This window comes from Camelina sativa, chromosome 20, assembly GCF_030686135.1.
Source record: "Camelina sativa cultivar CO46 ecotype springtype chromosome 20, ASM3068613v1".
Lineage (NCBI taxonomy): Eukaryota > Viridiplantae > Streptophyta > Magnoliopsida > Brassicales > Brassicaceae > Camelina > Camelina sativa.
In genome coordinates, this window is record NC_141899.1 from 22,887,812 (window position 1) to 22,900,075 (window position 12,264).

The 12,264-nt window shown below is 44.2% G+C and overlaps 2 protein-coding genes across 2 annotated transcripts; one reads left to right on the forward strand and one right to left on the reverse strand.

The window, feature by feature from the left end:
- Positions 1-793: 793 nt before the first annotated feature.
- LOC147919295 (uncharacterized) lies at positions 794-3,415 on the forward strand. The gene is made up of 3 exons (XM_087505696.1): positions 794-818; positions 894-1,820; positions 2,772-3,415. The coding sequence occupies exons 1-3, from the start codon at positions 794-796 to the stop codon at positions 3,413-3,415; spliced, it is 1,596 nt and encodes a 531-aa protein (XP_087361822.1).
- Positions 3,416-5,226: 1,811 nt separating this feature from the next.
- On the reverse strand, positions 5,227-10,524 carry LOC147919296 (uncharacterized). The gene is made up of 3 exons (XM_087505697.1): positions 9,552-10,524; positions 7,911-8,303; positions 5,227-5,339 (listed from the first exon to the last, which is right to left on the reverse strand). Exons 1-3 carry the CDS (start codon positions 10,522-10,524, stop codon positions 5,227-5,229), a joined length of 1,479 nt encoding a protein of 492 aa, XP_087361823.1.
- Positions 10,525-12,264: the final 1,740 nt, after the last annotated feature.

Here is a 12,264-nt window from a genome sequence, read left to right on the forward strand (position 1 = left end):
TGGTCATAGAGATGGACAAGGAGCCTGAAGATCCAATCTTGTTAGGGAGGCCATTTTTAGCCACTGTTGGAGCAGTAATAGATGTTAGGGAAGGTCTTGTGACCTTGAACATTGCTGAGGATATAAATTGGATTGATCACACTTGTCCGTACAAGTCTCACCGGGCCGTCCGTACGATCCTAGTCGGGCCTTCCGTACGATCAAGCCATTTGGGAGAGAGAAGCCCGCTTAGTGTCCCACAAGTCTCATGAAGAATCAAATTCTCTAGATCCTTATATTCCAACCGTTAGAGATGCAAGCAAGTGGGAGAAGTAGAAGTCACATGTGTTGTTAAGAAAGAGACATGTCCCTTTCATGTCTTAATTACATTTAGAATCTGTATAGGAATATTCCTTTAGTTCACATGTCTATATGTAGTTTGTAACCTTGTTCCATTCTAATTAAGAAGTTCTTTTCTTCTTCTATACTCCCTTCTTACTCGCTTACACTCTCTCTCATACTCAACGACATTCAAACTCTCTTTGTTCCACATTTGAATCTTCTATACTTCTAAACTTACATGGTATCAGAGCCTCTTTGTTCCTAGTCACGAATCATCAGTTCACCACAAACTTCCGCTCATACTCTTTCTCTTGTTCTCTCTATAATCTCATTACTCGCTTCTCTTTAACCGTTGGGTAATACCATTGACCGGTGGACAAAACTCCATGGAAGGCACCAAGACCTTGATTGTTCCAGTTACTCTCAAAGGAGAGAACTACCTGTTGTGGGCAAGGACCACAAAGACGGCGCTATGCGGCCGAGGGCTTTGGACCCATGTGACATCGAGTGAAGCTCCGAAAGGCGAGCCTACCGAAGACGGCAAAGTTGTGGCCGCAAGTGGTGAAGAAAAGACCAAAGTGTTCTCGCCATCATACAAAACTCCCTTGATGCTCCAATACTCGAGGCCTACTCGTATTGTGAAACGGCCAAGGATCTATGGGATACCTTGAAAAACGTTTTTGGTAACACTACCAACTTAAACCGAGTCTTTGAGATCAAGAGAGCCATCAATAACCTAAGCCAAGAAGACATGGAGTTCACCAAACACTTTGGGAAGTTTCGGTCTTTATGGGCTGAGCTTGAGATGCTTAGACCGGCGACGCTTGATCCGGCGATCTTGAATGAGAGGCGTGAACAAGATAAGGTGTTCGGCCTCCTCCTTACGCTAAATCCATCCTACAATGATCTTATCAAGCATATCTTGAGGTCGGACAAGCTTCCTAGCCTAGAGGATGTGTGTAGCCAAATTCAAAAGGAGCATGGCTCCATGGGGTTATTTGGTAACAAGGGGGAGCTTGTAACCGCCAACCAAGCTGAGGTAGCGACCGCAAACAAGAGCCACTATCGAGGAGATAACAAGAAGGAACCGGTGTGTCACCACTGCAAGAAGCCGGGCCATTTCAAGAATGAGTGTTGGATTCTCCACCCACACCTCCGAGTAAACCGGCCAATGAACCACCATGGAGCACCAAGAGCTCACCAAGCAAGTATGGAACCATCGGCTGCTGAACTAAACCCGCGAGCCTCGGATATGAATGGAACTGCCTTGGCTGCCTCGTCTGACCTCGTGAGGAAGTCTGACCTTGATGCGCTCATTAAGGCACTCAAGGAAAACTCTGGTAACTCTTATCTTGCCTTGAATCAAACTAAACCACTTATAGTTGATTCAGGAGCATCGCATCATATGATTATTGACTCTAGGTTGATTAGTGAAATTAAACCTGCAAATGGAAACGTAATTATAGCAAATGGTGATAGAGTTCCAGTTAAAGGAATCGGTAATCTAAAGCTATTTGATAAGACTACTCAAGCGTTCTACATACCTAGTTTTACATCAAACTTACTATCAGTTAAAAGAGCTACCACTGATTTAAATTGTTATGCTATCTTTGGTCCTAACAATGTGCATTTTCAGGATATTGAGACAAGTCAAGTTCTTGGACAAGGAGGTTCCAAGGGTGACTTATATGTTCTTGAAGACTTAAACCTCCCTAATGCATCTTGTTTTAATTCTGTTTCTCTTAAGGCAAACAATGCCGTTTGGCATGCGAGATTAGGACACCCTCACTCTCGTGCCTTAGAACTTATATTTCCAAGTATTTCTTTCAAAAACAATGATTGTGAGGCTTGTATTCTTGGTAAACATTGCAAAACTGTTTTTCCAAAGTCTTTAACTATTTATGAAAATTGTTTTGATTTGGTTCACTCTGATGTGTGGACTTCACCCTGCTTGTCTAGAGAAAATCAAAAATATTTTGTTACTTTTATAGATGAAAAGTCTAAATATACTTGGTTAACTCTCTTGCCTACTAAAGATAGGGTTCTTGAGGCTTTCACTAGTTTTCAAAACTATGTAACTAACCATTATAATGCTAAGATCAAAATCTTTAGGTCAGACAATGGTGGTGAGTATACTAGTCATGCCTTCAAACAACACTTGGCCAATCATGGGATCGTTCACCAAACAAGCTGTCCATACACCCCTCAACAAAATGGTGTGGCCGAAAGAAAGAATAGGCATCTTATGGAGGTTGCTAGGTCTATGATGTTTCATACTAATGTCCCTAGGAGGTTTTGGGGAGACGCCGTCCTTGCTGCGTGCTATCTTATCAATCGCACCCCAACTAAGATCCTTCAAGACATCTCTTCATTTGAGGTATTGAATAAAGTAAAACCTACATATGATCACTTACGCGTATTTGGCTGCACTTGTTTTGTGTTAAGACCAGGTGAACTGCGTGACAAACTCGAGGCTAAAAGCACCAAAGCAATGTTTCTCGGCTACTCTAACACCCAAAAAGGATATAAGTGTTACAATCATGAAGCCAAAAGAGTCCTTGTCTCTCGGGATGTGAAGTTCGTAGAGGATCAAGGCTATCACAGCAAGAAAAATTGGGATGACCTCCGGGATCTACCAAACTCCTCATCCGATCGGGCAACTAACCTCCGGATCATTCTCGAACGGCTAGGAATCACAAATGATCGGGTCACCCCGGACTCACCCGAGTCAAACCCTTCAGAAGAGCCTGAGCCACCTAGAAACAACAATCCCAGTGAGACAAACAACCAACATACTCCAATTGCCCCGGTACACCATGACGAGACTCATTCGGAGAACCTTGAGGAGGTGGTTCAGTCGGACGCGGCCAGTGAGCAACAAGACAATGCTGATGAAGATAATAATCCTGAGGAGATTGAGGAGATTATTCCCTTGAGAAGAAGCCAAAGACTCAAGTTTCCACCGTCTAACTGGAAGAATACGCGAGTTTACTACAACAATGTAGCCGTAGCTCACCCAATTCAAGCGGTGTGCACTTTGGCTCACTTACCGGTGGAACACCAAGCCTTTCTCACTCAAGTAGATAGCCACTAGATCCCTCAAACCTATGATGAAGCTAAAGATCACAAGGTGTGGCGAGATGCCGTCCAAGATGAAAGGACGGCCATGGAGAAGAATCATACGTGGGACGAGGCTGATCTGCCTAAAGGGAAGAAGGCGGTGACGTCAAAGTGGATCTTCACGATCAAATATCGAAGTGACGGGGAGATTGAACGGTATAAGGCACGGCTGGTGGCGAGAGGCTTCACGCAAACGTACGGGGAGGACTACAAAGACACGTTTGCTCCAGTCGCCAAGCTTCACACAGTGCGTGTAGTCCTTTCATTAGCCGTTAACTTGAAATGGGAGCTATGGCAGATGGACGTTAAGAACGCGTTCTTACAAGGCGAATTGGAGGACGAAGTCTATATGAGGCCACCACCTGGCCTAGAAGATACGGTTAGCCCGGGAAAGGTGTTCAAGCTAAACAAAGCAATTTATGGGCTGAAGCAGTCGCCAAGGGCGTGGTACCACAAGTTAAGCTCGACCTTGACCAAGCGTGGATTCAAGAGGTCCGAATCTGATCACACCCTATTCACTTACCCAAGTGACCAAGGTATCATTGTCATTCTCGTCTATGTTGATGATATCATCATCTCCGGGAATGACACGGTAGGAATTCAAGAAACTAAGACTTTTAAAATCAGTTTTTGATATTAAGGATCTTGGTGAGTTAAAATACTTCTTAGGGATAGAAGTGTGTCGCTCGGAAGAGGGCTTGTTTCTATCTCAAAGAAAATATGCTATTGACCTCTTAAATGAAGTAGGAAAGCTTGGAGCACGGCCAGTCAACACACCATTAGATGAAAACTACAAGGTTTGCCGTGAGGGGGAGCCCGAGGACCAACCGTTCAAGAATGTAACACAATATAGACGTTTGGTGGGTAAGCTAATTTACTTAACTATCACTAGGCCGGACATTTGCTTTGCTGTGAACCAGGCTAGTCAGCATATGCAAGCTTCGAAGGTGCACCATTGGAACATCGTCAACCGGATTCTCAAATACATCAAAGGATCGCCGGGTCAAGGAATATGGATGGGATGCAACAACAACACGGAGCTCGTGGGATATTGTGATGCGGACTATGCTGGAGACAAAGGAGACCGGAGATCAACAAGCGGCTATTGCACCTTTCTTGGAGGCAACCTTGTCACGTGGAAGAGCAAGAAACAGAAAGTGGTGTCCCTTTCAAGCGCCGAGTCCGAGTATAGAGCAATGAGGAAGTTGACTACCGAGTTGATGTGGCTCAAGAACCTACTTAAAGACCTTGGAATTGACATTACAAAGCCTATCACAATGCATTGTGACAATGAGGCAGCTATCCACATCGCAACTAACTCAGTTTTCCACGAGAGAACAAAGCACATAGAAGTTGATTGTCACAAAGTCCGAGAGCAAATCCAACTAGGTGTAACCCTTCCTTGCCATACCGAGAGCTCCGAGCAACTAGCTGATGTTTTCACCAAGGCAGCCAGCCCTCAAGTGTGCGAGTACATACACTCAAAGCTTGGGCTCATGGACCTTACCAAACCTTGAGATCCTACACTCTTTTTCCCTTAAGTATAGTTTTTCCCAAGAGGTTTTCTATACTAAGGTTTTTAATGAGGTAGGTGATCAATGGTTCAAGCTTGTGTCATGCGGTCCGATGACTAAGCTTGAGGGGGAGTATAAATTGGATTGATCACACTTGTCCGTACAAACTTGTCCGTACAAGTCTCACCGGGCCGTCCGTACGATCCTAGTCGGGCCTTCCGTACGATCAAGCCGTTTGGGAGAGAGAAGCCCGCTTAGTGTCCCATAAGTCTCATGAAGAATCAAATTCTCTAGATCCTTCTATTCCAACCGTTAGAGATGCAAGCAAGTGGGAGAAGTAGAAGTCACATGTGTTGTTAAGAAAGAGACATGTCCCTTTCATGTCTTAATTACATTTAGAATCTGTATAGGAATATTCCTTTAGTTCACATGTCTATATGTAGTTTGTAACCTTGTTCCATTCTAATTAAGAAGTTCTTTTCTTCTTCTATACTCCCTTCTTACTCGCTTACACTCTCTCTCATACTCAACGACATTCAAACTCTCTTTGTTCCACATTTGAATCTTCTATACTTCTAAACTTACAGAGGATACAGTCATGAAGTTCAACATCTATAACCCAACCAACCTGCCTACCATTGATGATCAACCCTTCACTATCAAGGAGAAAGTTGATCATGAGGTTTTCAAGGATGAAGGAGATCCTAAGGCTTGTAAGATTTAAGGTAGAAAGATTTGAGAAAGAGGAAGAGTTTGAATTCGGACAAGGGTGAGAGGTGTAGAGTGTATGCGAGTGTAAAGGAGAGTAGAGAGGAGAAAGAGAGTTAAACTCTTTTCTTACTTGAATTAGAACATACTTACAAACCATATATAGAGCTATACAAAGAGGATATTCTTCCCTAGGATCCTATGTACACATTAATGGGAGATAGCGACATCTCCTTATTCCTACATGTGACTAAACCCTTGACTTCCCACTTGCAAGTTGCCCAACGGCTATAATAGAACGATCTCGATGATAGGAGATCGTTGGAAGCTCTCCTTAGTGGATTGGGCTCATGAGATACGAGATGGCTTGGACAGCCCATAGGTTGTCGATTGTACGGACGTCCGTACGGTTGTACGGACGGTGGTGGCCAAGGTGGTGTGCCAAACTCATACTCCCCCTCAAGCTTGACTTAGATGACCAGGCAAGCTTGACAGTCTAGGCACCCACCTCATTAAAAACCTTAGTATAGAAAACCTCATGGGAAAAAAACTATACATAAGGGAAAAAGAGTGTAGGTGCCATGTGAAAGACTCATGGCCGAGTGAGGTCTATAAGGCCGAGCTTCGAGTGAATATATTCGCACACTTGGGGGCTTGCAGCTTTGGTGAGGATGTCAGCGAGTTGTTCCTTGCTCTCGGTGTGACATGGCAGGACAACTCCAAGCTTGATTTGCTCTCGCACCTTATGACAGTCCACCTCAATATGTTTGGTCCTCTCATGAAACACTGAATTGGTTGCTATGTGAATGGCAGCTTCATTGTCACAATGCATGGTGATAGGACTCGTGATTTCCACTCCTAAATCCTTGAGGAGTGCTTTGAGCCACATTAGTTCGGTTGTGAGTTTGCGCATGGCCCTATACTCGGATTCGGCACTTGAAAGTGATACGACCTTTTGTTTCTTGCTCTTCCAAGTGATCAGGTTGCCTCCAAGGAATGTGCAATAGCCAGTTGTAGAGCGACGGTCTCCACGGTCTCCAGCATAGTCAGCATCACAATATCCTACCAACTCGGTGTTCTTGTTGCGGCCCATCCAAATGCCTTGTCCCGGTGAGCCCTTGATGTATTTAAGGATTCGGTCGACCATGTTCCAATGATGGACAGTTGGATTCTTCATGTGCTGGCTCACCTGGTTCACAGCAAAGCAAATATCAGGCCGTGTTATAGTTAAATAGATCAACTTACCTACTAGGCGCCGGTAGCGGCCAACGTCCTTGTATGGTGCCTGCTCAAGCTCCCCCTGTCCTCCGGCCTTGTAGTTCTCTTCAAGAGGTGATGCCACTGCCTTTGAACCTAATTTTCCTGTCTCATTTAACAAGTCAAGAGCATATTTTCTTTGTGATAGAAATAAACCTTCCTTTGATCTACATATTTCTATCCCAAGAAAATATTTCAACTCTCCAAGGTCCTTAATATCAAAGACTGATTTCAAGAAGGTTTTAGTGTCTTGAATACCTACCGAGTCACTCCCAGTGATGATGATATCATCAACATACACTAGGATGACTACTATACCTTTGGTGCTAGGTGAGGTAAATAGTGTGTGATCAGCCTCGGATTTGCGAAAGCCTTTGTCAAGGAGGATTGTGCTCAGCTTGTGGTACCACGCCCTTGGCGACTGCTTTAGTCCATAGATGGCTTTGTTGAGCTTGAGAACCTTCCCCGGACCAATGGTGTCTTCTAGGCCCGGTGGTGGCCGCATATACACTTCATCTTCGAGCTCGCCTTGTAGGAAGGCGTTCTTCACATCCATTTGCCATAGCTCCCAATCAAGATTTGTGGCAAGAGAGAGAACCACTCGAACGGTGTGAAGTTTGGCCACCGGAGCAAACGTATCAAGATAGTCCTCCCCATACGTTTGCGTGAATCCCCGGGCTAAAAGGCGTGCCTTATACCGTTCTATCTCCCCATTGCTCTTGTATTTGATAGTAAAGATATATCTTGAGGTGACTGCTCTCTTACCCTTGGGTAGGTCAGTTTCATCCCATGTGTGGTTTTGTATCATGGCCGTGTTCTCAGCATCAACAGCGTCCCGCCATACCTTATGGTCTTTGGCCTCATCATAGGTTCTTGGAATCCAGTGTTCATCAATGTGGCCAAGGAAAACTTGATGTTCCTTAGGAAAGTGGGCAAGTGAGCACACGGCTTGAATCGGATGAGCAATGGCCACATTGTTGTAGTAGACACGGGTGTTCTTCCAATTGGTAGGAGGATATTTGATGCGTTGACTGCGCCTTAGAGGGACTATGGTTCCAGCTTCCAGGTTGGCACAGCCTGGTGTAATGATTTCCTCAAGTGGCTCGGCCGGATCCTCGGTCGGCTCGGCAATGTTGTCTGCGGGTAGTTCAGTTGACTCCTCAGGCTGCTCGATTGGATCATCAGTATGGATGTCACGTTCAGGCTCGCGCAATGGTTCAGGGTGAGCTGGTGAGGTAGGGCTGGCCGGCTCGGTATTGATCCGATCATTGTCAATTCCTAACCGCTCAAGAAGAACTCGGAGGTTGCGTGTTCGATCAGATGGTGAGGATGAGAGATTGCGTAGCTCATCCCAATTCTGTTCATCATAGAATCCTTGTGTCTCTATAAACTTGACATCGCGAGATACTAGGACTCTCCTTGTTGTAGGTTCATAGCACTTATACCCCTTTTGTGTAGTGGAGTAGCCAAGAAACATAGCCTTTGTACTCTTAGCATCAAGCTTGTCCCTTAGCTCACCTGGTCGCAACACATAGCACACACACCCAAAAACTCGTAAGTGATTAAATGTAGGTTTGTCCTTAGTTAATACCTCAAATGGTGACAAGTCTTTGAGGATCTTTGTGGGGGTGCAGTTGATAAGGTAACAAGCAGCTAGCACAGCATCTCCCCAAAATCTCTTTGGAACCCTTGTGTGGAACATCATAGACCTTGCTACCTCCATGAGATGCCTATTCTTCCTTTCAGCTACCCCATTTTGTTGAGGTGTGTATGGACAGCTAGTTTGGTGTAGTATTCCATGGTTGGCTAGATATTGCTTAAAGGCATGGCTTGTGTACTCTCCACCATTATCTGATCTCAAAATTTTAATCTTGGCATGATAGTGGTTAGAGACATAATTTTGAAAATTAGTAAAAGCCTCAAGAACTCTATCTTTAGAAGGAAGCAAAGTTATCCAACTATATTTTGATTTTTCATCAATAAAAGTCACAAAATATTTTTGATTTTCTCTAGATAAGCAAGGGGATGTCCAAACATCAGAATGAATTAAATCAAAACAATTTTCATAAATAGTACTAGAATTAGGGAAAACAGCCTTGCAATGTTTACCAAGAATACAAGCCTCACACTCCTCATTTTTAAAAGAAATATTAGGAAACATTAAAGATAAAGCTCTTGTGTGAGGGTGTCCTAGCCTAGCATGTAAAATAGAATCACTAGGTTTAATAATAACCGAATTAAAACAAGATGCAGTAGAAGATAAATTCAAGTCCTCAAGCATATAGAGATCATCCTTGGAACTTCCTTGACCAAGAACCTTACTTGTCTCAATATCCTGAAAATGAACATTGTTAGGACCAAATATTGCATAACAATTTAAATCAGTGGTGGCCCATTTAACTGATAACAAATTAGATGTGAAATTAGGCATGTAAAAGGCTTTAGTTTCTTTATCAAATAATTTTAAATTCCCTATGCCTTTAACAGAAACTTTCTCACCATTAGCTATCACAACATTACCATTAGCAGGTTTAATATCACTAATTAGCCTAGAATCACTAATCATGTGGTGAGATGCACCAGAATCAACAATAAGGGGTTTAATTTTATTTGAGGCAAGAAATGTTTTACCGGAGGCCTCCTTTAGGGCCTTGATGAGGGCGTCGAGGTCTGACTTGCGTACCAGCTCCGAAGATGCCGCCAACGCCACTCCGTTCCCCTCAAGCGTCTGACCACTTGGTATTGAGGTTGCCGCCTCGCTCACCATGCTGGCTTGGTTAGCTCTAGGTCCACCTCGGCTTGTTCCTCCACGGTTTATGCGGAGGTGAGGGTGAAGGATCCAGCAACGGCTCTTGAAGTGGCCGACCTTCTTGCAATGTTCACACACCGGTGGGTTCTTGTCCTCCGGTTTGTAGTAGCCACGATTTGCGGAGGCCACCTCAGCTTTGTTGGCGGTCACTAGCTCCCCCTTGCCTCCAAACAACCCCATGGAACCATGTTCCTTTTGAATTTGGTTACAAACATCATCAAGACTAGGGAGCTTGTCCGACCGTAGAATATGCTTGATAAGGTCATTGTAGGAGGGGTTCAAGGTCAAGAGAAGGCCGAACACCTTATCTTGTTCACGCCTCTCATTCAGAATGGCCGGATCTATAGTCGCCGGCCGGAGCATCTCTAGTTCAGCCCAAAGGGACCTAAACTTCCCAAAGTGCTTGGTGAACTCCATGTCTTCTTGGTTGAGATTGTTGATAGCCCTCTTAATCTCAAAAATTCGGTTTACATTTGTAACATTCCCAAAAACATTCTTGAGAGTGTCCCACAAGTCTTTTGCTGTCCCGCAATAAGAGTAAGCTTCAAGTATAGGTGCATCTAGGGAGTTTTGAATGATAGCTAGGACTCCCTGATCTTCTTGAAACCACTTGTTCTTCTCATCCGCGACAAGATCCTTGCCGTCTTTGATGGTCTCGCCACTAGGAGCTTCGCTCGTCTCAACATGGGACCAAAGTCCTCGGCCGCATAGGGCTGTCTTTGTGGTTCTAGCCCACAGTAAGTAATTCTCTCCCTTGAGAGTAACTGGAACAATGAGAGTTTTGGTAGTTTCCATGGAAAAAGATGAAGAGACCGTTGGTTAAAGCTATTGTCCAACGGTTAAAGAAAGAAGATTCAAGAACAAGAAATTTTAAGAACAAGAAAGAGAATGCGGAAGGGAGTGATGGAGATTTGAGGCAAGAACAGAATCAAATCTGCTCTGATACCATGTAAGATTTAAGGTAGAAAGATTTGAGAAAGAGGAAGAGTTTGAATTCGGACAAGGGTGAGAGGTGTAGAGTGTATGCGAGTGTAAAGGAGAGTAGAGAGGAGAAAGAGAGTTAAACTCTTTTCTTACTTGAATTAGAACATACTTACAAACCATATATAGAGCTATACAAAGAGGATATTCTTCCCTAGGATCCTATGTACACATTAATGGGAGATAGCGACATCTCCTTATTCCTACATGTGACTAAACCCTTGACTTCCCACTTGCAAGTTGCCCAACGGCTATAATAGAACGATCTCGATGATAGGAGATCGTTGGAAGCTCTCCTTAGTGGATTGGGCTCATGAGATACGAGATGGCTTGGACAGCCCATAGGTTGTCGATTGTACGGACGTCCGTACGGTTGTACGGACGGTGGTGGCCAAGGTGGTGTGCCAAACTCATAAGGCTGAGCTCCCTCTTCAAGAGGATTCTGTTGAGGAGCTTAAGAGGTCAGTTCAAGAGCTGTCTAGTATGGTTGAGGATCTCAAAGTCAAACTGAACAAGAGGTCTTTGAGGAAAGCAAGACCTAGGCTCAAATTTAAGAAGAAATATGGTTTGAGTGCCAAGGGTGAGGTGATCAAGGATCAACTTCACAGTGACCAAGAGGTTCCAGGGAGGATTTCATCACCTCCTTGGTATCTAAACCAAAGTTAAGAAGGAAACCAAAGTCAAGCGTAGTGACTTTAAACAAGCTCACTAGGGAGGAAGTCCCTAAGGTATCCTTTGTAAATATGGTTTAAATTCTTAGTAGTTTTGATGTGTTTTCTTTTATGTTTTTTGTTGGACATGCTTTAGGTGAGAATGTAGTTGGTTAAGGAGAGATGTGGACTTGGAGAAGAAGACTCGCAGGACCACTCGACCAGTCCACGAAAGGTACTCGGCCGAGCTGGGTATGAATTAAAGCCCATTTATCATCAAATCGTTAGGACGATCGAGTGGAGGGAAGAACAAGGAGAAAAATTTTGAAATTTCAAAATTGGTCAAGGAGCTCGACCACGTGTTGGTCGAGTGTGGGGTCGAGCTACAGCCAAAAGCAAGTCAAAGATTCCCAATTCAAATTTGAATGGTATGGACGCTCCACCCTTGTCTCCTTGTCCCCTTGGCTTCTTTATATAGCCCTTGCACGATCTTGAACCTCTCACATTCTCTCATTTGCTCAAAACACTTAAATTCAAGCTTTGAAATCTCTCTCAAAGTTCATTTCTTGCTCAAGCTTTGTTCTTTCAAGTTTTTGGGTCACTAACCTATTAACTTGAGCTTTGAGTTTATTCTCTTTAGTTTCTTTTGAAAATGTCTTCCAAGATCACCAAGCAGTCTCACCGAACCGCTGCAAGCTCCATGGAACGTCGTGATGCTGACCTTGAATCAAGAGGTGAAGCTGGGAGAGTCACTCGACGGACCACTCGATCGACCACTCGACCGAGTGCCGGGTCGAGCAGTCGGTCGAGCCAGATGCCGTATCCAAGGAGAGACTCTGTTGAGGAAGATCCTGAAAGGACTGAGAGTGAGGAGGAAAGAGAGCCTACTCTCAATGAGTTTATG